General features: G+C 33.3%; 1 protein-coding gene and 1 non-coding gene across 8 annotated transcripts in view; both read left to right on the forward strand.

The window, feature by feature from the left end:
* The window catches only part of Nrx-1 (neurexin 1), a 529,026-nt gene that overhangs the window by 491,848 nt on the left and 10,684 nt on the right, over positions 1–26,494 (forward strand). For 5 of the 7 annotated variants that reach the window (XM_076370172.1, XM_076370177.1, XM_076370174.1 and 2 more), the window contains 3 exons: positions 12,342–12,583; positions 13,308–13,431; positions 20,110–20,283. In XM_076370172.1, the coding sequence (XP_076226287.1) occupies positions 12,342–12,583; positions 13,308–13,431; positions 20,110–20,283 (540 nt within the window). Of the gene's footprint in view, positions 1–12,341; positions 12,584–13,307; positions 14,192–20,109; positions 20,284–26,494 lie in introns of those variants that run through there. The other 2 variants (XR_012999218.1, XM_076370173.1) reach the window with 2 other exon arrangements.
* On the forward strand, positions 14,129–14,235 carry LOC116426698 (U6atac minor spliceosomal RNA). The gene has a single exon (XR_004234961.1). It is a non-coding gene; the product is annotated as a U6atac minor spliceosomal RNA (small nuclear RNA).

The raw sequence follows: 26,494 nt of genomic DNA on the forward strand, positions 1-26,494 counted from the left end.
CGCGGACGAGTGGCTGGCGACGCGTGCCTCGCATATTTTCTCACGTGTCTGCAAACGATTCCCGAGGAACCCGGGAACCATTCCCACAAGCTGCACGAAAGCGTGAGACAGTTCGTCCCTGGAACCAACGGACCGATCTGGTTTGGTAGTAGGCGTTCAGGCTGGCAAAAGAGTTCAGCGGCTGTCCTTCCTCTGTTCTCTTCGTCCTCCGTGATCTTATGAATGTCGGCCAATGGAACCTTCCCACGGGACACCCATTCCCAGAGTTCCCGGCCGCTCAAGAGACACTGCGGTTCCCATGATCGTGAGAATCCGAGCGACTTCAGGGGAAACAGATTCCCAGATTCACTAGGAGACCAGACTAACCGAGCTGGTCGGGAATAGTGCTCGTTTACCCCTTGCGCGGTTCTTTTCATCGATCCAGAGCCTGGAAATTAACGCCGTAATCAACGGACAGGAAAAGTAGACTGCGGATAATAAAATAATGTCTTTTGTAAATTTTATATAATAATTGTCGATTCGTAAACGATCGTAGACTATCAACCAGGTGAAAAATCTTTGTATATCTGAACGACATTATTTCAATTCATATTTTTAGAAAGATAATAAGTAGATTTTAGGTCTTTAGGCGAATAAACATTTTTAAAGCTACAATTAGAAAAGCAGAATTACGATAGATAATGGTCTTCCCCAGTAAACTTTATAAAAGACACTATGTTTTACAAGTTTTGTATATTTTTTCACAGCTTGCACATTCTATCTAATTTTGCACCTTCAAATTTCCTATAAATGCAACTGAGCGATTAAAATTTTTGATAAACGAGGTTTCGAAAATAAATTTGTTGGATGTTTATAAAATTCGATCATGCGTTTTTCGAGGTAACATTTTAAAATCCCAGTTACTGCATTGTCCATTTGTAATTTTTCGATTTTTTTTTATAAATACGGTAGAATTTCGATTATCCAATTTAATTGTATAGGTAACTTTTTAGATAAATGGGAATTTGGGAAGAATCTGAATGATTGAGTTCCACTTTAATCAAAAACTCTGGACAATGTAAACCGCGGAAAATAGCGACTTGGTTACTTAAGGTTTTACTTGAATATACGTTTGTCGAAATTTGATGTGATTTCTTTACAGTACCTACATGAATTTAGTAGTTTCTGTATGAATCTTTATGATTTCTGTAATCTTGGAATATAAGATATGAAGTAGGTTACTTTCATTTATCTAATACTTTTATTGTTAGCATTAATACTTTAAGGAAATGATCTTACCTTGAAGAAATTGATTACAAATTTTTCTCTAGAGGAGAAACATTTTATAGATTTTTAATATGTTTATCAAGTAATTGGAAAAAATATACTTATCAATTAACAATGTTTAGAAAAATGGTAGCATGATCTTATTACGACATTCGCACTTGTGTTACGATTGAATGATTCAACAAAATTTGATCTTTACAAGTCGTTTATCGGTCAAACCGCAAATTTTTACTACGTATAATTGCAAAATATAAATTTTGAGTAAAATTTTATACATAAATATAAGAATATACCATATTTAACACAGTTAAATGGGTATAGTTTGGCATGTAAAATTGCTGTATTTTATTGTCCATATCTTGCAATAGAGTTCATGAATAAATATTATAATATTAAAAAATTATCATTTGATCTCTATTAGCGAATCCATTGATTTTCAAAAAATATAATTGTGGCCAGTAACATTGCATACATATACTATTGTGCAGATAAATATCAGATATTAAATAAACGTTATCAGTTTTCACTGTCAGTATTAAAGTTTATTAATATTAGAACGAAAAAATACTGTCATTAATTAAAAAATTGATAAATCAATGTAAATTTGTCTCTATATACGTAATCTTATTTCATCTGGAAAATCAGATCCACATTTCACAAAATTCTCGCCTGTACGGGTTACTAGGGAGTTAATACTAGTATCACTGATATTTATAAAAATAATTCGAAGCCAGCAAATGAAATTAAATTGCAAGACTATATTAGCATCTTAAAATAGATTATAGATGTTTTGGTTTTATTTTTCTATAAAACAAAAATTGAATCTTAGATTATCTGCGAACTAATAGAAACTCTAAAAATTTATATCTAATTTTGTAATAGGTTTCTTAAATACAAAAAGTAAATATAAGTATAAGTACATAGGATATTGTGTTCAGAATTTCTTTAAGAACTTTCAACCCTTTGATAGTAACCTGATACAAGAAACACCGAATTCAGCCTCAAGTCCAACATTTTCTCACGGTTGGTGCTCACATCAGATCCCCATGTCACCGAAATCTCATTATTTTTTGTGCCTGTGTCATGAGAAACCACGCCGTGGAAAAATCGTTGTTACGCGTGTCGAATGCAGAAATATCTTTAAAAATCTCTACACGGGAATAGAAAAACAGAAAATCGAACAATTGATTGAAAAATAATTCTCGTCGAAAACCATCTTTTACTTAATACAGAAAAGTCAGGGACAATCAATATAAAAATCACTGTTAAAAAGTTATTGTTGTTAACAAAATGGACATGAAATTTAATAAATATATTTTGTCATTATAAACCTACTAAGAAAATGATGAACGTGCAATTATTTTCTCAATTCAGAATTTTATTTTTCTCATCATTTTGTTCGCGTGATAAATAATTAACATTCATAAATCTACATATTGTTTCTGTACTTTATAAACGAGCTGCGCATGGTACAGCATATATGAACATGCTACATTGTTTCATGTGGTATTTAAAGCATAAACAGAAGCAAAGCTACATCAGAACGATCAATTAAACTTACAATCTTTCTCGAACCAAATTCACAGAACTTCAAACACGTTATTAAAAAATAATGAAATCAACTGAAATTGAATAAGCGTAAAACTACACCAAATATCAGACACAACTACATTTTATTAAAAAACAATTCAGTAATAATGAATGAAACAAAATCAATATTTTAAAAAAACTTGTAGCACCTTAGACGACACATCGATTTCTCATTTGAATAAACTGGTGCAAATATGTATTATTCTTTAAATCAATAATTCTTGAATAAAATTAATTAATTGTTATTAGTATGTATCAGAATCTAGAATATTTATATTAACATCTCCGTGTGTTAAGCATTTTCAATATAAATTATGTAAACAAACTCAAACTAACGTGAAAATGCAACTTTGAGGATCTAGGTATCTATTCAACGACCCACGTGCACGGTATACGTGTATAGAATGTAAGAAAGGTTAGGGTTGATCTAAGTGACGTGTTTAGAAGCATCAGGGGAACATACTGAAGTGGTAGTTCTCCTAAACCAGTCGTACTCGCACTAGGATCAGCCTTGAATTCCCAAGGTCATCCTGAACCTACCAGACGGGTCTACGGCCCGCGGCCATAGCTCTGGTCACGAGTTCCTTGCCCGTTTACTATACTCCATTATACGACGTCTACTACGGCTGCTTCATTGACGAGTCCGCGTGAATGCCATACTGAACATTTGTTAACCGCACGGCTTGTGCTCGACATACTATTTAAACACTAGAACTACCGTTCTCGTCGAAATGACGAGTTTTAATTTTGTTATTTTGTAATTATTGATATTGTAAAAGTATTCAATACCGGAAATTATTTTGAAAATAAATAGATTCACTGAAATACTATAACGAATATCTGAAGAAATCCAAAAAAAATGTATTGTTACAATTTTTATGAGGATTACATATCAATATTAATAAATTCTTGGTGGTTCTAGTGTTAAATAAAATGTGAACTTCGTTATTATTTGAAAATCGAATCATAAAATATAATAAAAGTGAAAAGAACTTGAATTTTATTAAAAAATAGTGTATAATAATTAGTGAATGAATTTTGTATGAGCATTGCACACGTGGTTACATAAGATACAATATAATACAAATTTTACGACACCTTCATTAAGCTCAAACTTTTGTTATAATTGACTCTATAAAAGTATGGTAATTATTTCAGTTTCTAATAGTGAATAGAATTGTTTTAGAACATATAAGTTTGTACAATTTATTCATGTTTCAGCTGATACATCAAATATTTAGTAACTGATATTATGTCATCTGTCTGTTAGCGCTATTAGAAGCAATGTCGCCGTCCGTACTTCATATTTTTTTTAAAACTGTTTACTGTGACGTGTAAAAATTTGTACAATTTTAACGGCACGTCTCAAGTACCTATAATTACTTAAAGTATACCAGGAAATAGTGTGATAAATTATAAGCCAGTTATTTATCACTTTATACTTGTATACAGTTCCTAGTAACGATAATAATTGCAACAATAAAGTTAGGCTTTTTATTTGAAGAAACTCTCACATATCTCCGTACGAATTCAAATACAGAAACATCCACGCTGCCTACAATATCTAATGCATTTTAATTTTTCTCATGCGTTCCAATATTCAGCAACTATGTGCTGAACACGAATCTGAAAATTATTTCTTCCGACAGAAACAAATTATGAAAATATTATATTATAATATTCCACTTTTTAGAAATAAAAAAAAGAAACAAATTCTTAGTTATAGGTACAAATTATTTTTACGTTAACTAAAACTATGCCAACTTCTTTTGCAGAAAATTATTGTTTCTTAATTTCTCTATAACTTTTATAGTTATATAGTTATATAACTCTCAAATTATTTTTAAAGTTGAAGATTTGATTATTCTTCTCAAAATCAAATTTTCCAATGACCGAAGGTGATAGGACAATTCTACTTTAAAATTTCTGTGTAGGGTGAGAAACGCCACAAAAAGTCATCGAATGGGTATCGCAAATAAAAATGCTTGTTGAACAATGCAATCGGTGAACTGATATAAGTCTGTCACCAGAGAGTGTAGGAAACGATTAGCGATAACAAGTTAGTACGAACTACGCGAGTGCGTTTACGTGCCCCGTTCACGTCTCGTGTACGAAACGTTGCTCTCATCGCCTGGGAATCATCGATGTTTCCCACACCCAGCGGTACTACGTCGCCACGGCATTCCTGTTTCCCACCGTAAAAGCGGTGTGAAACCAGACGGTTCCCAAACAGTTCGTGGGACCGATCTTTCTGATGGGCAACTTACGATTTCGATTATTCTCCCCGATGTTTACTGAGTCTTAAGCATACAGCACCATCAGTCGCGTCTGAGGAAGGCGAGAAATGCGGGAACATCCGTTATCTGTCGATAAGAATGCGATAAATACGAGACAAGAATGATTTCAGAAAAATTTCACTCTAGGGAAGACAAGTATGCCCGTACAACGTTCTGTTTGTCTACGATCGATGATAAAATAACTTGATGGAAATTACGATTAATATTTTAATGGAACATTAGAAGTGGTTACGGGATTTTTATCGAAACTTCCAGCGCATGATCTTTTTGTTAGTGTATTTTTGCAAATATAAGAATGACGTAATGACTTTGTGGAAGGTAATAACTATAATTAATTGAATGTCATAGGGATTATTAAAATATTATTGAGATCATGAAAATAGTGTAAATATGGGAATTACAAAATAGTGAAGAATTTTGAGTATTTTACCAAAAGTCCTGGTTTCTTTATATACTGTTTTAATATATGAATATACTTTAATTTTCCAAGGAATATAGCAAATTTATATAATTAATTACACTGTGGAACAAATTTTGACCTATGTTAGTTTTTGTAATAGCCACTATGTAATTCTTATAGAGTACCTTACCCTAAATACGAATCGGATAACCAAATTGCTGGGTCAGGTCCAGTTTTCGAAAAAACTGGAATTTTGTAAAAACGGTCGAATTTTTCAGAAAACCAAGTGTTACGTGAAAACTAAAAACGATAGGCAACGATTGCTTTATATTATATTATATTAAATTATTATATTAAACAGCAAACTATTTAAAACGGAACGATCGTGAAAAGTTTTCTCATAACTATGATGAAAATTTATAAAACAATTAAACATTATATATACATATAAGAAGTGACCGGGGTCCAGGTCTATACAGCGCGTAGTCACGGCCCTGCATAGCTGTGGCCGGCGAGCAATGGTCGTGTGGCGCGAAAGTTTCGTTCGCGGACATTTTCTTACCCTGACCCAAAGAAAAACCGATGTCACGCTTCCCATGGGGGGGGTTCCTCTTCAGAAATGTCTGTAGAATCCAATGGTGCACAGCAAATTCGTGCTGGCCAACCCACTTTTTGTAGAAATGTAACAGAAGTGCATACAAAGTATGCGCATCTACCCTTTTTTAAAGTTTGATCACCGTTTACAAACATTTAATGATACGCAAAATTCGAAATTTTTATAGCCACGTGATCGGGCAAGTCTCCTTTATTTTTTGCGACAAATTGTAACTGCCTATCGTTTTTAGTTTTCACGTAACACTTGGTTTTTTGAAAAATTCGACCGTTTTTACAAAATCCCAGTTTTTTCGAAAACTGGACCTGACCCAGCAATTTGGTTTTCGGATTCGTATTTAGGGTAAGGAACTCTATAAGAATTACATAGTGGCTATTGCAAAAACAAATAAAACTGTGTTCCACAGTGTTATTCGCCTGAATATAGGTGCACAGAAAGACTTAATATACAAAATATTATATTATAACACATAATACATTTCAAAACATGTTCTTAAAGAATTCTGATTTAATGTTCACAAATAGTTATTTCAATTTATATAGAATCTATATTTTTAACATTAAACTAAAGGAAAAATATTATTTTATGAAATGAAATGGCTTATAATTTAATTGCAGTGTGTTCAGCTTTCTTATCGTAGGAATCTTGTAACAATGTGTAATCTAATTTTTTAATAGAACAGTACAGGAATAACCAGTCATACAGGAAACACCATCTTCGCACAAGATCGAATTAGGAAGTAGCTGTAGGCGGACTGAAGATTAGGTAACCCTGATCCATGGTTAGGTTCTTATCTCCTGATCCATTTTCGCCGAATGCACCACTTGTCTACGCGGCCGACGGCGACGTCTTAACCCACTTTCGGGGTTTACCACCTCTACGTCCACTATACTTTCCTATCAGTTTACTTATTAATTTAGATTATGTAGTGCAAGAGCTAATTGTCAGAAAACGTAGAACACCCGATATTTCGTGTCTTCGATTGATACATCATATTCATCAAATTCAAAAGTTTATTAAAGTGCATCTAATCAATACATTAAAAAATTTGCTGTTTATTTACAAGAAACTAATATATCCCATAATGATAAAAAATGACATGAAATAAATGAAAATGTTAAAACAATTTAAATAAGAATTAATATTATGTATGTAATCAATTTGTGATTATGTAGAAATTTACAAAGTGTTGCATTATTTTACTAGTGCAAGTAATAGTTTTTGAATATAATGTTATTTAAATAATATGTATCTCATAGAAAATAGAAGAGTGATTCATAGATGTAATGAAAGATATGATTACAGATTTTTGTCATTATAAAAATACAAACAAAGTAGAAATGCTAGACAGTAATTTTATCGAGGAAAGAGGGGTAAAAATGTCATAAGGTTTATTTGTAATTTTATTTTATTCAGTCACGACATTAATGTATTCGCGTAAAAAATAGCAATGTAGACTTTCCATACTTGAATAATTAAGACAGGATTTATTTCTACTGAATGTATTTGCAATCTTAAATATCTCTCCAAAATAAACAAAACTCAACACCGAATTCTTCTCTCCACTTCATTTTCGAACATATAAACAAATAAAATAATTATTAATTCTCACACCATAAATTGGAAACCACTAAAATTAAAATTATTATCAAAACTGATTTATAAAACATGAATTTCATCAATTGCAAATTCCATTAACTTCGATCATTTTCATTTTAGAAATGATGTTTGTAAAAATTCATTCTAAAAATAAGAAATGATCGATTATCAATATCGATGGCATTAACTGAACTCGCAATGTACTAAAAAAATTACAAAAGCAACAGCAAACCGATAACACGAAATAACTTTAAAACAAGATAAATCATGAACAAATTCGGGGTCAGGTATTCAACACGAAGGAGGTTTGCCTAAATTTACTGATGCTGGAGTCGATTAGGGTACCCGGTTGCACCCATAGTCCTCCTGCTTTCCTAATAAAGTGATACAGTTTATTGGACTTCTTCAGATCGGAATGCGAAGCGAATTACATGCTTATCCCCTGCGCATAACCACCTGCCACACGCAATCGGTAAATTTACTCGCGCACACCTTTCATGTTAAATTATCTGGAAACAGTCGCGTGACACGTGCCGGAGAACGTACATATTTACCGGACGCGTGCTGCGTTCAACACATGCATCCCTGCTGGCGATCCGGTTGGCGGTGAGCACCGGTCGACCAACTGTATTTTTATACTACGCTAATAGAGTCACTATGCCTGGCTGGCAAGTGCCAGTTCTCAGGGCAAAAAAAAAACTGTCTGGTTGGAACTCAAGTTGAAGATGAGTCGAGTCGGTTCATTCAGTCAGCATTTTTTTTCTGTTCCACTCTACGGTCCGACAAAAAACTGGTTCCACTTGGACAGACAGTGAACACTAGTTGAAATACGCTGTTACTGTAGTTTGTAAAGTGACACGTGCCTTTCCTTCTTTTCTCAATGGAGTATTTCCTCAATGGTTTCTTGACACTGGTTATTTGGTATGCGAGCATTTACGTATGTTCTGATGTTACTTTAGAGTACTGTCATAGAACCTCGATTATGTGAACTGCATAATCAGGTACAGGATGCACGAATAATCGAACAAATTGCATTGTAATTAAGTTTCTAAACTCTGTTTTTTTAATTAGAGTTCTATTTGGCATTTTATACGTCATTCGAACTGGCAAGACTTCACGGTTGAATTTTATAGATATGTCAATGATGTGTCGACAATATTTTAATTTGTGTTTAATGAACATATAGGTATATTCGTTATACTATCTCAGGTAAATGATGTTCGGAAAATCGAGGTTCTACTGTACTTCCATTAAAAGACTATAAACTAAGTTACGTTTACTTTTTCTTTATTTAATTCAATTTAACAATATGCATTTATGCTTCGGTGATTGTAAAGAATATTTATATTTATATAGTATGTGTCTTAATTAGACAGTTTACTCGAGAATTAAAGGTAAACAGTAAAAATTGAAAATAACAATTCAGCACGTAAAATATTGAGGCAATATATTAATGCCATGTTTTGAATATTTACGTCATTTAAAGTTACGAAGGAAATTCGCCGTGTGAATACCGACTCGTAGAATCGGGAGTTTAAATTTTGTTCCATTGATTGTTATTTGTATTTCTGCAGAACATTCAATCTAATTATTTACGACATTTCTATATCAATAAAAATGTGTAAATTGTATTATCGAATTTCCCTGTAAATGAAATTTACATGCAATAAATTGTGGAATGAAATTGAATGAAATCCGAATGGAAGCTTGGAAAATACAAATACGTTTTCAAGAAGCATTGAATGAGGGCACAATAGCTATCGGTTGCAGGGGAATAATCATAGACAACGCAACGTGATACATTTATCTTATTCAGTATCACACAGAAATGAAATTATAAATAGGTGCAACAAAACCACTGAATGTTGCTTGTGCCTTTATAAACTCATTACAATACTTCTCCAAATGGCAAATATTTAAAATGATAAAACACAATGTCATATTGTTATAAAAATAGTTCATTTGATAATTTCACGAATAAACATATCTTATACTAAAGGATACCTTGGGCATTAAATTTTGCACGATTAACAAATATTGAACTTTCCAATTGAGATAATTGAAATTTAAGTTTTACATCAAATATTATATTCATAGTATAAAAATAGTTTAAACAACTTCAAAGAAAATATTATAATTGTGACAATGAATCACATTACAAGATACCAATACTGGAATCTGTCATTCGGGTACACTGGAACCAAATAAATATTTGACAATGCGTGAATTATAACAAAAAATATTGTATTAGAAATTCATTGACAAACATTTCAATTACTTAATTAACTTCTTATCTATTTCCAATTTCCACAAATAATCCTTTCTATATTTATTGTACAATATCTGAACGTGGACATACTTCATCATTCATATACAAATTTTACCTGTATAGAAATTCGTTAATACTATTCACTTATCAAAATATGTACGATTTGTCTAACGCAGGTGTCAAGACGGTTTGGTACGCCATCTTTGCTGTGCCTAAAACAGAACCGAGTTATCCTTCTGCCAGTTTCTGTAAGCCTGGTAGGCCTGTCAGCCAGGCCCATTTTTTCTTGGCTCGCCGAAAATTATTATCCATAGTACCAAACCCTCCAACACCATCATACAATCCCCACCAACGCCTCATCCATGACAGCGGTGAACCTCGTTCACCTTGTTGCTTCCCTATTACTAGATGGTATTTAACTCGCCCATGGCAGGTCAGGCGAGTGGACCTGCTCAAACGTGTCCGACCCAAGTCGCATCCCGTCCCTTGATTTCTAGTCGCCTAATAAAAAAATAGCCGTATTATCGATCTCTGTCAATCGATTTTGTCACACAGTTTAAGCTAACAATCACGGAGACCTCCGGGACGTCCATGTTGGCCTGATCGGTGTCCCTGGTTATATAATATTCATATTCGGAAACATGGTTCAAAATTACTCTTGTATAGAAAAGATCACTGACAACTCGAATTTTTAAGTAAAAGTAGATATTTTTGGACTGATTTACAGAAACTGATAGCGAGCAGGGATGTGTAAACGTTATTGAGGGTTTCATCAGATTGCAAATAAAATGAGAAGATAAATACATGTTATAATAAATAATATTTGCAATGTAACGTGTAGGATTACTACAATTTTAAATAATACATTGTATTTATAATATTCATATTTGAATTACAAACTCTAGTACTCTGATTATAGATTTTATACAATAGTATTATGGAATGAAGGAAACTCGTTTTTCAACATGGTAAATTCTCATTACGAATGTTCACTACGTGGATAGAAATGGAATCAAAGGAAACATTTATTTCATGCAATAAAAACTTGATTCACCTTCAAATAGAATAAAAATTTCACTGATTCTTTTTAATTAAATTTTTGAAATAAAACCTTTATTTTATTAATACTATAGTACCCAACAGTATTACGTTTATTAATACTTCACTATCTGGAATTAAAATTAATTTTAGACAATATTTTTCAGTAAATGTGATTATTGCATGAAATTCGTTTTTATGAGAAATATAATACGTTTAGTTTTTAATGAAATATATACTGCTGAATACTATTAAAATGGTCATTTTAAAATATATCACGAAACGTTACTAAACAAATTTCACCTGACTTTTGTAATCACTTCCTGGATCCTGCTTCAGAGAAGGTATCTTTGTGGCGACGCATTTTCGCTCGTAATCTAACCAGCATGTGCCCCATCCCACGAAGGGCAGATCGAACCCTAGAGAGTTCTGCGAAGATCATGTTTGCCTGTTCTTAAAACCAACCAAATTTAGACCCTACAAAGGGAAAGGGCTTGAAGCAAACCCATAACGAGGGGTAGGGGACTTTGGAAGATACCTTCATTCCCGTTTTCCAAGATATATATATTGGGATGGTAGACTGTCCGGTCATTGATTGTTCACACTAAACCTAGTGACTTCTGTTCGCCTGGTCAGTGGTCAAACGAAAACATTTGTCAGCCGGGAGAATTGTATAAATTATCCGACTGAATCTACGGATTACGTATAATCTAAATAATTTGGCCACGGATTAAGTCGGTGAACTTGAAATGGCTTTATTACATAATTTGATATATTCGATTATACGTTGATTATTAAAAATTATTAATGATCACCAACGTTTACAAGTTAGAGTTGTTATGTAAATAATAGATACAAAATAAATTTTTATTGTAAGGAGCAATTGAATTTGCATTTGTTTGAATAAAATAAAAATTTTGTTTAATAACATTTATGCAATGGAAAAGGTAATTTATTATTTGCCAACGAAAGGTTATTTCTTACTTGAAATTAAATAAATAAATAATAATAATTATTTTTTTTTATGTTTTGTACTGTTTACAATCGAATTGAGAAATTAATGTACTTGTTTATAAGTACTTGATTTATAGAAACTGTTTCCAACGAAGAAATCTTTGAACGAGAAAATTACAATTAATAGTGTCTTTTATTAATTATGTAGGTATTATATAGCTCCAAATTCAACGAATATGTAGCTTTTAAAAATACATGTTTTTATTCACGATAATGCTGTTTTATAATTCTAATAATGTTCACTGGTGTTCACAGGTCGCCAATTGAAAGTCTTCAATAGCCAATCGACGATTCAAGTTGGTGGTCGATGGAACCGAAACATGGGCAGAGTAGAGCGGCCGTTTTTAGGAGTAATTGCCGGTCTAGTCGTAAACGGAGCGAGGATTCTAGAGCTAGCTGCATCCAAAGACGGAAGGGTCACTACTAGAGGGGATGTTCAATTGATGCCTGCCGGAAGTCTTCTAGATCGAGCGGCTCCTTTACAAAGAATGCAACAGGTGACATTCAGATATTTATCAAAAGTTACTTTTTCATATTATAAATTATATAAACATATATTCATTTTCAGTTGAACAAATACAAAATAATTTTATCCATCAAAATTGTTATACGGTTAACAATGAAATATAGGCTAAATGAAAATGAGTACTCACAAAGTTTTAATTAAAACATTAACTTTACGTTTTACAAAATATACTGTGAAACTTTTAACTTTCATAAATGAACGATTCGTATAGATTAAATGAATACTTTTTCGTAAATTCAATTTATTCAATGTTCGTTTTAAACTCCAAATTAAATTTCAATTTACGCAAACTATAAAATCCCCTATGTAGAAAAGGTACCCATCATAAAAGAGAAATTCACGGAAAATATAAATCTGCAAATAATAATTTGATAACCTTTTTAATTATAATAATAACGGTTTTATTACATGTAATTAATGTAATACACAAGTTAAATACGTATACAATGTATTAATTAATTAAAAGAAAAAGTAGTTAAAATCATAAATGATCGTACATTGTTAACTTATTACATTATACACTATGCTCTACGTTTATGCTCATCGTTGTAAGGTTACATTACTCTCCTACAGAATGTCTGCTTACAGTTTAATGCAAGATAAAGAATCGTTACAATGTCTGCCATTGCGTCACCGATGGCTTAGACAAAGATTTCGCGGTATGCTATAAATCTCCATTCTTTTTTTCATTTTAGACGCCAGCGTCCGGTTTTCCGGGTGTCATGGACGACCTCATATTTTCTGGCGCAGGAAGCGGTTGCACTGCCGACGACGAGGACGAAGAATGCACACCAATCTATGAACCTGGTTCCGGTAAGTGTAAGTAACATTTCCGAGGGCGTAAGTAATTCCATCTGCACGATTCTTCCAAAAGGCATTTCTTATTACGCACACGTTGATATTTTATGTGCAACAGGCTACATATTACAAATCGTTCTGAATTTGAATTGATTGCACGACATTTTACATAAAAGAAATCACTGAACCTATTCAATATGTGAATTATAATTAACATATTGATGTTTGTTACCAAAGTTGTTTTGGTCATGATTTTTCTTCCTGGTATTTACAATGTGTTAATTACTTTTTATAATCGATAATAATCATACTCTAAACAGACGTGATATTAGATATTTATGAAAATATAATTACATTTGGAAAATTTCGAGTAAAATTTGTATCAGTTACATGGTAATTTATGAACAGAATAAACGTTATAAACTGTCGAATTTTTGGTGTCACATAAGCTACAATACATAGTATCTTTACATTGAATTTAGTTTTAGAGCACCTTTATATGTCAATAGTTGCCTATAGATACCAAAAAATTTGTATGTTGGAAAACGTAATACTAAAACTGTACTATTCGATAGACCGCATAGTTTTGAGTTAAAAATGTCTTTACAGTTTTTTGATAAAGTTAACAATAATTGAGTTATTTAGAAAAATGTGCTTTCTCGCAAGTACTCATTCGACGGGTTATTCATATATAAGCTGGTGCAAGGCGACATCTACTGTGTAATATGAAAGGAGAGATGTTTAGCACTCCCCTAGACAAGGATGGAACACACATAAATTGGTAAGGCACTGTCGTCATTTGACGGCACTTACCAAATTTTTTTCGTTTAATAATTAATACCAGTAAAAACATTATTTTTACAATAATTATTACAAAATAAATGAAAAATATTGTCGTTAATGAGAAACAACCAGATTTCATTCATATTTAAATTGAACGTAATTTAAGTAAAAAATTACATTTTATAGCGTAAAGAAATATAATTAATTCTATAAATTTGAAATAAATGTACCTATTGTTATTCTTATACTAACGGAATATTAAAAATACTATAATGAAGTACGAAAATGTGCAAACTAATTCATTAAAAGCATTTAATATTTCCATCTTCGGAGTTACGCGATCTCATTACTTACATTATTTACTAAATTGTTGCTGTTCTTCGTAATTGAACAAATATACTCGGTTCTTCAACCGTAATAAATAGAAAAATATGCAGTAACTTTTTCTTATAATTCAAAACTGTTAATTACATTACAAATTACATTTATCTCGAAATTGAAAATGTATTTACACATTCATCGATGTGATACGATAGGAGAAAATTAAAATCGGCCATTTAATCGTAAACAATTATTTAACAAGAAATCATTCTTCATAAATTACTAATTAAATAATTCTCATTTGACTAACCGAAGATCGTCAATAATATTTCATCCAAAACTTTCATCTCGTTCTGAGGTAAAGAATTTATCTAATCGCGTTTTTAATTCGAAACGGAAAAATCTATTACCCGTAGCTACTTTGCTAAATGGACAAAATGTTGAACAACATATCTAGCGAAAATTTCATTAACATATTATTCATTTTTTTCTCAACATTATCAGAAATTTATGGCAATTAGCTTAGTATTATAGCAAAATATTGAATAAGCAAAAAATTTGCTAGTCACAGATCTATTAAGATATCGATCAATATGAAATAAGGAAACTGAAACTCGTCATTTTGACGGATGCGGTAGTCAAGTGTTAATAGACAAAATAGAATTTCTTACATAAAACAAAATACCTCGCTGTATATAATCAATAATCGTCGCGTTTCGAGTAGGGGGAGGGGTAAGAGATAGGGGAGAAAATATCTAGTGTGCCGTACACTGACACGCATGATCGGGCTCGCATATCGCATGGCATGCCACCTTTTCGTCTTCATGCTTGCCCGGTTGTATCTTCGATTCATTTGCATATTTAGGATCCTTGGTTCGCGCCCCTCCTTTCTCTCGACCTCCTCGCGCAATCTGGCGCCCGGTTCGAAAATCTTCACCGGCTGACTAAAAACTGGATTAATACGATCCCTTTAATAAGCTGTTTCGAGTCCATCATCCACTGAACAACCGGTTATTTCAAACTCGTGACGAAAATATTTCGATAGCTTAACGATACTTTTACCTTTTGAACAATGTTTAAACTTCAGTTGTTTATACATTTATAACCCCCTTACCTGTAAAAGGCACAATTTAATGTATAATAAAAATGATTACTATATATATATATATTACTTTTGCCTTAACGAAGCCTCTAATACAAAATATAAAATTATGCCTAATTTTCTTCTTTTACATTTGTATTTGAAATGGGGAGTTCATATAAATTTAGTTTTATAATGGGATTTGTTGGAATAAATGACTCCAAGTAATTAACATTTATTTTATAGTTTCTAGAGACTGTTGTGCCACTGCAATATGGTAGCTACAAGTTCAGTATTTGAAAGGAAATATGAAATGGTATAATTTTGCCTATTTATGATATTCAAATTGTCTTTAAGTTTATGATAATCATTTTATCAATGTAGAAAAGGGAATTTTAATAACGTAGTAGTGTGTGTCTATATTTATTCATCCTTTGTATTCAAGTATGAACGTGAATGACTGTAGAAAAAGAGATCATTCATTGCATAAAGAGATAATGAACTTAATTGTATTTTATTGAAAATTGCTTATTATTTTTTACATAAATATCCGTCGAATATACGAGTTGTTTATACGTGACTTGATCTACACAATGTTTGTTTAATGTTTTTAGTTATTCTATATATTAATTACGGTTAAATGTACCATACATATACGTATGTATTAACTGCAATTGCACAGATCTTTTTATCAAAGGAATTCCAGACACTAATATATATAAAGAGAAAAAAGCAGAATTATGTTCTCTCCTGCAAATTTCATTGTATTAACCCCTTGCCATAGAATGACGAGTGAGATTCATGATGAAAATTTCTAGACTGATTTAACAACAATCAATGTTATTCATTACCCACGGATCAAAGCAAACAACTATTTTGCTATTATCAATGTATTGTCTTCAAATAAAATTTCCACTTGAAATAGAATGGTCAATTTTGTTGCATTTCTTCCAAATTGTCGATAGTAAAATGGTACATGAGCTTAGTGGCGAAAGTAAATAGTACACCAAGGGATTAACAACATGTATATAGAACATTTTTATTAAAATTTGTATCATACTACATTTCTAGTATTATGAGATACTCTATATGCATAAATTTCCGTAGTCTATAATGTCGGAAGTTTAGCAACCGCAGTAAACTGCTGCTAAATTTAACCCCAAATTCTGTTAAAACTTACTTCTATAAAATTTATTCAGAAGCATCCACAATATACGAGTAAACGAAGGTTTCGTTTACGGTCAAATTGGCCGATGCGTTATACAAAAATTGAAACACTTTGTTTACTTTTATTTCGTGAACAATTCTGGTTCTTATCTGCGCTTTTTCCTCATTTTTCCCATCTTATTACAAAGTTCCACAATTATCCTTTGTGCTCGTAAAAAGCATGTATTTTTTTCGCTGCTCTCGGTCCCTTTATCTAAAAGCTAAACTTTGTCGCGATAGACGAAACCTACTACATTAGAAACATTTTCAAGGATAATTACCGTAAGTGGCGTTATTTTATCGCGTTTGAAAAGATTTACATAGAAATTCGCTAGGATTTGCACGGAAAAGTGTTTAACTCTGAACGGATAAGAATGACTACACAGCTATTCGTCGTTTTGTAATAAAGTACATACAATGGTAAAAGTGTTAAGATAGCAAGTTTAATTGTTTGAAATCACGCATGACTTGTACAAGAGGTTCGGTGGCGTTCGTGCAATGATCACGAGCGATCGTGTCGTTTCACGGCACGAGAATTTTGATACGTTTTTACCTGCTTGTTTCGTTCGCTTTTCATCGTTATATTTTTATGCTTATCATTTTGTCATGTATAAATTAATGAATTCGCGGACAGTTAACAATTTCGAAAATATAATAAAAATTGTCTTCACCTAATAGTACTTTATTTTTTATGGAAGTATCGTTATGAAAAAATTCACAGAATATATGGTAACGTTTGTTTGCCAATTTTCGAGAAATTTGAACTTGCGAAACATTGAATAACAATAATTGTTTATGACATTTGTTTAAATCTTAATATTCATTCAAATTTAATATTATGAAATGTATTTATTATTAAATTAATACTTTCATTTATAGTATAAATACATTCGTCGACAATACATTTTAGTTGACGAGTCACAACGGAACCAATTAAAAACGAAATTAAATGAATACACCAATTTATAACCAAAACAACAATAAAACAGTTTGTTAATACAGCAACAATAAAGACACTCAAAAACAGTACCCCCATATCTACTACACAACCGCTCGCTCGCTAATCGCAACCAAAAGTCTATTTTTCTCACGCTTACACCCTTCTCACTCGCACCCTAACCATTCGTCTATAGCCAAAATTCACTCGGTCACGTACACGCTTAATTTTCAAGGTCCCAGTCGCTCGGTTCCAAACACTTTTCTTTCGCTGTTCTCCAGACACTCGACTTTTCCACACACAATCACTCCACTATTCTTGGGAAAAACCGGCGCCATCCTGTCGCAAGGCGACACCGACCGCCCACAAGCACACTCGACCATTCATACCCACAATACATTACAGAATAGTAAAACATAATACACACTTGATAGCTAATAAAGAACATTCAAAAGTTCAATTTACGATGTCACGTTTCACTATTTGCTTCTCTAGATAAAACAGATTCCGTTTAGAATGAGTGGCTAGAGTAACAGAGCTTAAACTGCTTTAAAGGTTAAAAGGTATTTACGATGCCAGTTATACATGCACAGTATCTTCGCACTTTGTCTAAACTTAGAACAAACGGAGACATCGATAAGTGTTTTCAGGGATAAATACAATAGCCGTTGCGTAATACGTTGAAAGATTTTTACTCTTCTCGTTGATACCCTCGAAATGAATAAATTAATCTCAGTAACAGTTAAAAGGACACTCATTTATTTATATATTTATTCGGCATCGAAAATAAAATGTTCATTTTATTTGAATAATTTTTAATATACAATTTTGGTAAATATTAAAATTCGTTGATTTTGTTTCGAACCATTCTTGGAAAACAGTCTTTTACTATTAATATAACGTAAATAATTAAATACTAATACGTGAAAGTTGTACGTTACGTTACAGTTATAAAAGTGATTTATAAATTACTACGTATTTTCAATTATTACTTTATTCAAAGTTATTTTTTGTTTACTACTTTCTGTCTACTATATTCTAACAGAGAGAAAAGAACAGTAAAATGTAAAGGAATCGGTATGATAACGGTCAGAATAGTACCTTTCATATCGAGAACATTCATTTTCCACCTGTCTTAAATTATTGCACTCGTATTTACGCAAATCAACGATGCATACCTATTATTTTCATTGTGAAACATTAGCTGCATATGTCAATAACAAAGCAATGCGTGGAAACCATCGTTTTATTGGAAACGTGTTTGCAATGGTCTCATGTAGATACCCAACAGTTTATGATGAAAATGTGAGGATTCAAATATTTGTATAGCAGTGATCTTCAACCGTTTTCCGTTTACCATTTGGCAGTTGGTTCTCATAAATTATATTCGTACACAACGAAATGTTTACAATTACTATAGTTGCAGTTATTTCTGATTTATATGCTTCAACTGTAAATAAGTGATCCAATAATGAAATTAAAAATAGCGGAGTAATAATAAAAACAAACAATGCACGTATATTTCCACTCGTAAAATACAGTGAGCTCGAGTTAATGCATAAATAACATGAGTATCACATTAGATTGATTAATACCATCAATTTTATACATTTAATTTATTAATACTTCAAATATTTTGGCGTTTATAAAACAGACAAAAAACACATTAAATTCCGTTCTCAACTCACAGTTCTCAAAAATCAAATTCAATCAATATAGAGTCTTAAACTTGGAATCTCGTTCACGTTACTATAATATTCATTTTACAAAAAGAAAACATCATCTCCATCATCCCAGTATTTCAGAAACACAATTATCATATTATTATTACCACTGTATATTGTAGCAACAGGAATTTATTTATCAGAAAGATATTAATATTCTACCCTCCATTACACAATGTTCCCGTGTTCCCCAAACATTCGCTTCGCGACACTCCAACACGAAAACGCGTTTACAAACGAACAATACACGCGCTGCAAATCTAAAATAACTCGTATTAATCATTGCTGCAGAAGAAAACCGTTTCCAGCTCAATCGAGCCGCGATCGCAGCAAAGTGGCCCCGACAAAAACGAAAATCAACTAAAATTGCCAACGAAATTGAGTTCAAAGGGAAACGAAACTGGCACGAGGTACCGCGGCCAGAACAAAACGTTCCAATCAAACGTGCATTCTATCTCCATTATCGTCCACGACCCCGTCCCCCTACCCCGTCCCCAACCCCCGGCAATAACCACATTTTCGTTTCGCGTTACAACGATGACGCAAACGCCGGAAACCGCGCAATCATACAGAAATTATGCGAGCGTCGCGTGGCAGAGCCGCGCGCAATTTCAATAATCACGATCCTCTCTTCTCCCTGTTTGCAGACGACATAATAACGCCGGTGTACAGCGCGCCGACGAGGTCGCCGACGACCCTCAGGCCGAAACACCGCAAGGAGAACACCCAGGAGCCGCCGTCCTGCGATGACGAGGAGGGCTGCGAAGATGGGTCTGGTGAACCGGTCACCACCGAGGAGATCTTCGTCACGTCAGTCACCGGTCCGTTTTCTTTCTCTTATTTCTATTTTCTATTTTCCCAGATCTCTTCTTCTAATTCTTTTTATTTTCTTTCTGTTTTCGTTGTTATCAGGACCAGTGTTGTAATAATAAGTCCTGAACGTGGAGTCTTGAAAGCTGTAGCATGTAGCGGCTATTCAAGCCTTAAGAGCTTAAGCCCTCAGGGCTCATATCTTGAGCTCTGAAAGCTGAAGTCGTCAACGTTCGAATTTTTGTGCTCGATGACTGGCACAAATAGAGTTTTTGAACCTTCGAGGTTGAGTCCTGGAGCCTCGAAGATTCGGCCTTTAGTGTTGAGCATTGAAACTTTGAAAACTTAGTTTTTAAGGTTGAGGGTTGTAGCTTTGAAGACTCAACTGTAGAGGTTGAGCGTTGAAGCTTTAAAAAATCAATCTTTAATGTTGAAATCTGAAGCTTTAAAAACTCAGTCTTCAATCTTAGGCCTCAACGCTTCGAAGATTAGAGCTTTATAGAACTCTAAGCCTTCAAGGCTCAACCTTTAAATTTGAACCTTGAAGCTCCGTGGACTCGAGCCTTTTACAACACTAATCGGAACAGACTCGATTTTTTCGAGTGCCAACTCGCGAATACGCCACGCCTGGTATTGATCTTTCGTGCACGGTTTTCTCTCGTTCACTTCCTAGTACATGCTCGCCGCTCATGCAGGCGGAGTATTTCCAAATGCTCGTCATAGTTCGAAAGTTAAGTTGGAAGTTCTTCCTCGGGGTACGACATATATGTACGACATATGTAACTCTATAGAGTTACTCACAGAATCATGTGCCCATTTAATTATATAATAAATGTTGCATATTTAACGAATGTTATAGTTGAAGTTACCAAGTATAAGTTGTGCTGTATAAACCTTGGTTCAATTAAGAAAAAAGCATTACTTAATTTATAAAAATATGTCATACATATGGATAGGTGGATATTTTTATAAGTAAGTGTACATATTTTAATTTTTTCATGACATTTTTACCAAATTTGGTGCAGACAATAATATCGACACTTTATTGCATATACTGTTGGAATGGGGTGAGCAAATTTGTTTAGTCTGAGAGATACAAAAATGTTAAAAGTTCATATCATAGGAAAATCATTTCCAAAGACTCACTGTAGTTCTTCCAGATGAAAAAATTATTTACAGGGGTAAATTGAAAGCTCCTCCCGAATATAGGATAGGATGGAAGCTTCCCTTCTTGAAAGTTGATCTTATTATCGCGGTGGAGAAGAGATTAGAGACGATATTTTATGCGAAGCAGTGGATTTTCCTGATAAATTATTTTTTAACCTGTTAACACGTTGATCTTTTTATCGTACAATTGAGTAGAGGCAAAATTGAAAATATCTTTACATTAAGAAAAATCTGAAGCAATTAGTTTTATTTTTATTTAATAAAGATTGTATAAGAGTTAAAGTGATGTTTCACGTAAATGCATAAGTAAAGATGAAGTTTATATTTTGTAACCTATTATATAATTTGAGTAGAAATTACATATGTCCATAACATTATAATATTTTGAATAAAAAAAGCTTTCATGCGTACTGGTTTGTAAACCGATAGTTCTAGTAAAATTAATTGATAAATAACAGAATGTATAAACTTTATTTCTGCAAATTTCTGTACGTTGAATATAAATTTAAATTCGGTATGAAATTCATTATAAAACTCATTAAAGTAACATTTTTTATTTGCTGATTATAGATTTGCCTTTCACGATTTTCTCAATGTGCGAATAATGTTTGCTATAAGGATTTTATGCAATCATAACGTGTACATGATATTCAGTAATGTATAACAAATATAGTAAAGAATTCCGCAAGACAACATAAGATGAAAGTCATTAGCGAGGAAACTGTAGTTGCAGCTTCGTTTTCAAGGTATTAACAATCAAACTATTTAGTAGCGGCGCCTGAGTCGGATTTCTGTCTCCACCCCTTCCATATTATGCGCATCATTACTGTTGGATCGTCATAACTAGGAAAGATCTTCATTCGTTAATAGCTTATAAACAAAACTAAAACCATAACTCCTCTTCTTGACACTCTTTCTATTTCGGGTTATAGAACCAACCATTTTAATATCTATTATACATAGACACTGTATAAATATGCAGAAACATATTAGCTAATAAAAATGACTTTCATTTCGTATACATATTCTTTAATAAATATTACAAAATTTATTTTCCTATTAAAAAATTACAAATATAAAATAGTTCTTTCGGAGACAGTTGCTAAAGAAATCATAAAACACGGAATTAAACAGTTCAATGATGAACGAACATAGAAAAACATTTGAAAGGTTCTAATATTAATGCAAATTCCAACACCAGAAGTTACCACTAAAATCGAATTAACACTAAAAGTACCTAGCAATAATAATGACTCATTTCCCACAAAAATTACAAATACCCCCACAAAATAAATACTTAACACATTGCGAGCAGTACTGTTATTACCAACTTTACCCAGTGGCCAGGTATATTTCTGCTGAACGGGTACAAAAAAAGATTTCACATAAATGTCAAAAACACGAGAATTCTCGTAACTGACCACAAACTATAAACAGGAAACAAAAGAACCTCGTGATCCGTCCTTAATGTGTTAACAATGGCCCACAAGCCTTCACAATTCCCCTAATCACAAAACAAAAGATCCGAAGAAGTGTCATTTTAACTTGTCCGATAGTTCCAGCGTTAAGACCGATCACGGCAGGTGCTACCGGCGCCCCCGGCGCGCGTTTAATCAACGAGAGCAAAGAGTCCGGATCGTTCGCGAATGTTATCGAGCACTCGGTTCCGCGTCCTGTCAAAATCTCGGACGGCTTCGAGTGGAATTCCAGTGTCGCTACCGAGAAACGGTCCATTAATATTTATCGCGGAGTCAAATTGCTCGGGGTGGAATTGTTCCGTGTGGGGGCGGGGGTCGCGGCGCGCTCTAATTGAAGCAAGATACCTTCGAAATGTGAGCGCGGCAAGGTGGAGAAGTATGCGGGAAGGCTCGTTATGGAAATACTTGGCTCGTGGGCGTCCTCTTCATCTGCATATTCCTCGACTTCGCGCGGTGAAAGCCTCCGCCAATCCCGACTGCCACCCGGTTAAGTTGACCATCGCGAAAATAGCGCGCTACCCCCTTCGACGCGATGTAGATGCGACTTCTTTCAGTGCGGCGTTCTTCACCGCGGAATAGGGTGTCTCTCCAGCCGGCGTCGCCGTCGCCGCTCGCCTGACCCTCCGTTTATCGCGGTTAAAGTGATTTCGCCGCAAACGGTGAATAGAAGCAACCCAGAAAAACTTTTAAACCAGCTGCGAAATTTCTTTTTGGCCAATCCTTTCTACGGTTGACCTTGCGAAGCGGGTTTTCTCCGAGGATGCTAGCTATCCGGGTAATTTTTCAATCATCTTTGTTAAGTAGAGTTGGTTCTCTACGTACTTGTTTTAAAGAGACGATGTTCTGGTAATTAAGTGTTTTAGATTTGTTACACTACTTTGGGCATTGAAGGGTTGACTGTCACGGGATTTTTCAGTGGTTTTTTGTGAGTTCCTTTTATTTTAGTTGTAGTGAAGGTGAATGTTCTTTGGCTTTTAAATTCATTTGAATGTATATTATTTATGATGCTTAAGGTTATTTAATTATTATTTTTAGTTTTCTGTTTTATTTCAGTTTGTTTTTGAGCTACTTGTGTTTGTTGATCAAATGTATTATTGTTGTTTCTTACTTTTTTTTGTTTTAATATTTTATGTGAACGATTCGACCAGATACACTCATATATCCTATTATTCGAATAATCGTCTGTCGGAGTAAGCGATTTTCGGATAATCCAAATTTATATGCATTAAAGGAACAAAAGTGACAGAATGACCGACAGGGTGAGAAATAGCGGTGTCGTGCCATAATTTAATTGAAAATAGAAATATGGAGATTTAAATAGCGGCTATTAATCAGATGATAAATAAATGGTCGACGATTCTTCATGTAGAGAAGTGTTATAATTAAGTTGCAACTGCATATTTTTAAGGCTACCTTATGAAACCGGAAAGCAATTACAAAATTAATTTTTTAAATTACAATTTTACAAAATTTAAAACCATATAAATATTTCAATAACAACATAAACAATATTCTGCATCGTGTAGTTTTTAAATTGTGACACGAATTCATTTTTTTACAAAATATTCTGAAAAAGGTAGATTCTAAGAAAAGCCTATTATAGTTAAAATTCGTTTAAATAATATATATTTATCTTTTTCAAGGTCCACATAATTTATTATTATTTTAAAACACAACGGAAACATTATTTCGACATTTCTGATGTAGCTGGACATTTCGATCGACAAATCCAGAACCACTAATGAACTTACAGAGTCGACATACTTTAACTAGACCAACTGAGGATCGATTTTGAACGACGAGGAATGAGGTTTATGTGGTTCGACGAGCTAAGCTTTGTAACTTGTAACGTACATTTAAAAAAATATTCTGTCGTTATTCTAATCGAATTTGTTTTGCAAACGTTTTTAAACATTAATTTTTAAAATACCGATTATTAACTCAAAATATCGTCAATTAGATTACAACAATATCTTCATTGATTCCTGAAATATTAACTGTATGCGTGTATAATATATAGAATGCAATATAAAAATGTACACTTCATCGATTGAATTTTATATTCGAAGTAATGAAATAGGTATAAATCTCCATTCGTATTCCATAAAGTATATTTTTCGTAAAATTTCCCAATATTTGGCATGCATATTTTGATTTGTGATACATTGAAATACTATATAGGTATATAAAAACAGATCTACTATGAAATATAGTTTTGTTGAATATAAAATGCAGACTTCAAAAAAGAATTCCATATTTATTGGCGAGGAAATGTCATGAATGAATATACTTCAAAAAAGGTTTCCATATTTATTGGCGAGGAAATGTCATGAATGAATACACTTCAAAAAAGATTTTCATATTTATTGGTGAGGAAACGCCATCAATGAATACACTTCAACACATTGACAAATAGTTTTAAATACCTACATAATTTCAAAATTTATTTTCATACCTCCTCATTTTCAAACAAACTTATTTATTATTTTCATTGAAGTAACGATTTGTCTTCTTCATTTACTAACTTCATATCAAGTAAAATCAACCTAATTATGACCACGGTATAATGGAATAATGAAACAAGGGAAGCCATTGAGAACTGCATTTAAGATTCAACAAAGGATAAATCAACAGCGTAGAGAACTGACATCTCGCTAAACAACGCATAAAAGGGCAACCATTTAAATAAGCTTTCCCCTATCGTCTAAGAAATATTTAATTTAATCTACTCCAAACTCTCAAAAAGAACTTCTAATTACGATGTCATTAACTTAACTACCCCGCCACGTCGCTACCATAATTACTCCTAAAAGAATACCAAGAACATTACCAACCATTCAACACTTTTTCGTAAAACATCACTCAACGATTCTCATGTTCTAACCGCCACCATCCCAAAATACCCAGAAAAAAGTTCTTCGATGAATAATATCGAAGAAATTATATAACATTTACCGAATCCCTTTTCCAAGCATTATTCAACAACCATTATGCCCCAATCACCATCATTCTCAAGAACCAAAGTGTCGACGCAAAATTCTAAGGAAAAAAGACTGTCGCATGTAATATTAAGAGGAACCACAGTCACGAGTGAAAGAAAACAATTAAATAAACCCAAGACGACACGAAATGCCCAGAAAAAAAAGATTCTCATTACATAATGTCAAAACAATTATGGAACATTTACTGTACCCCATTTCCAAGCATTCTTCAACAACCCTCATATCCCCGTCACCATCATTCTCAACGGCCAAAGTGTTAACACGAGATTCTAAGAAAAAAGACCGTGACGAGTAATATCAAGAGCAAACACGGGCACAAGAGAAAGAAAGCAATTAAACGAAGACAAAACAAGGGGACGCGACGCGTCGATTCCGTTCGCGTGATTAAACGTACGTCCCTGGAAGTGGCGGAACACGACTCCCTCCGGTTGTCCTCGGCAACGTGGCCTGCCCACGCACGCGTGAATATCGCCGGCCTACGCACGCGTAAATATTGTCGGTAGCACGTTACTGACCCCCACACCCCCGCAGAGCCAATCGGATACACGTAATTGCACCAGCCGGCTGACGCTTCT

Source organism: Nomia melanderi, chromosome 8 (assembly GCF_051020985.1).
Source record: "Nomia melanderi isolate GNS246 chromosome 8, iyNomMela1, whole genome shotgun sequence".
In the NCBI taxonomy this organism is placed as follows: Eukaryota; Metazoa; Arthropoda; class Insecta; order Hymenoptera; family Halictidae; genus Nomia; species Nomia melanderi.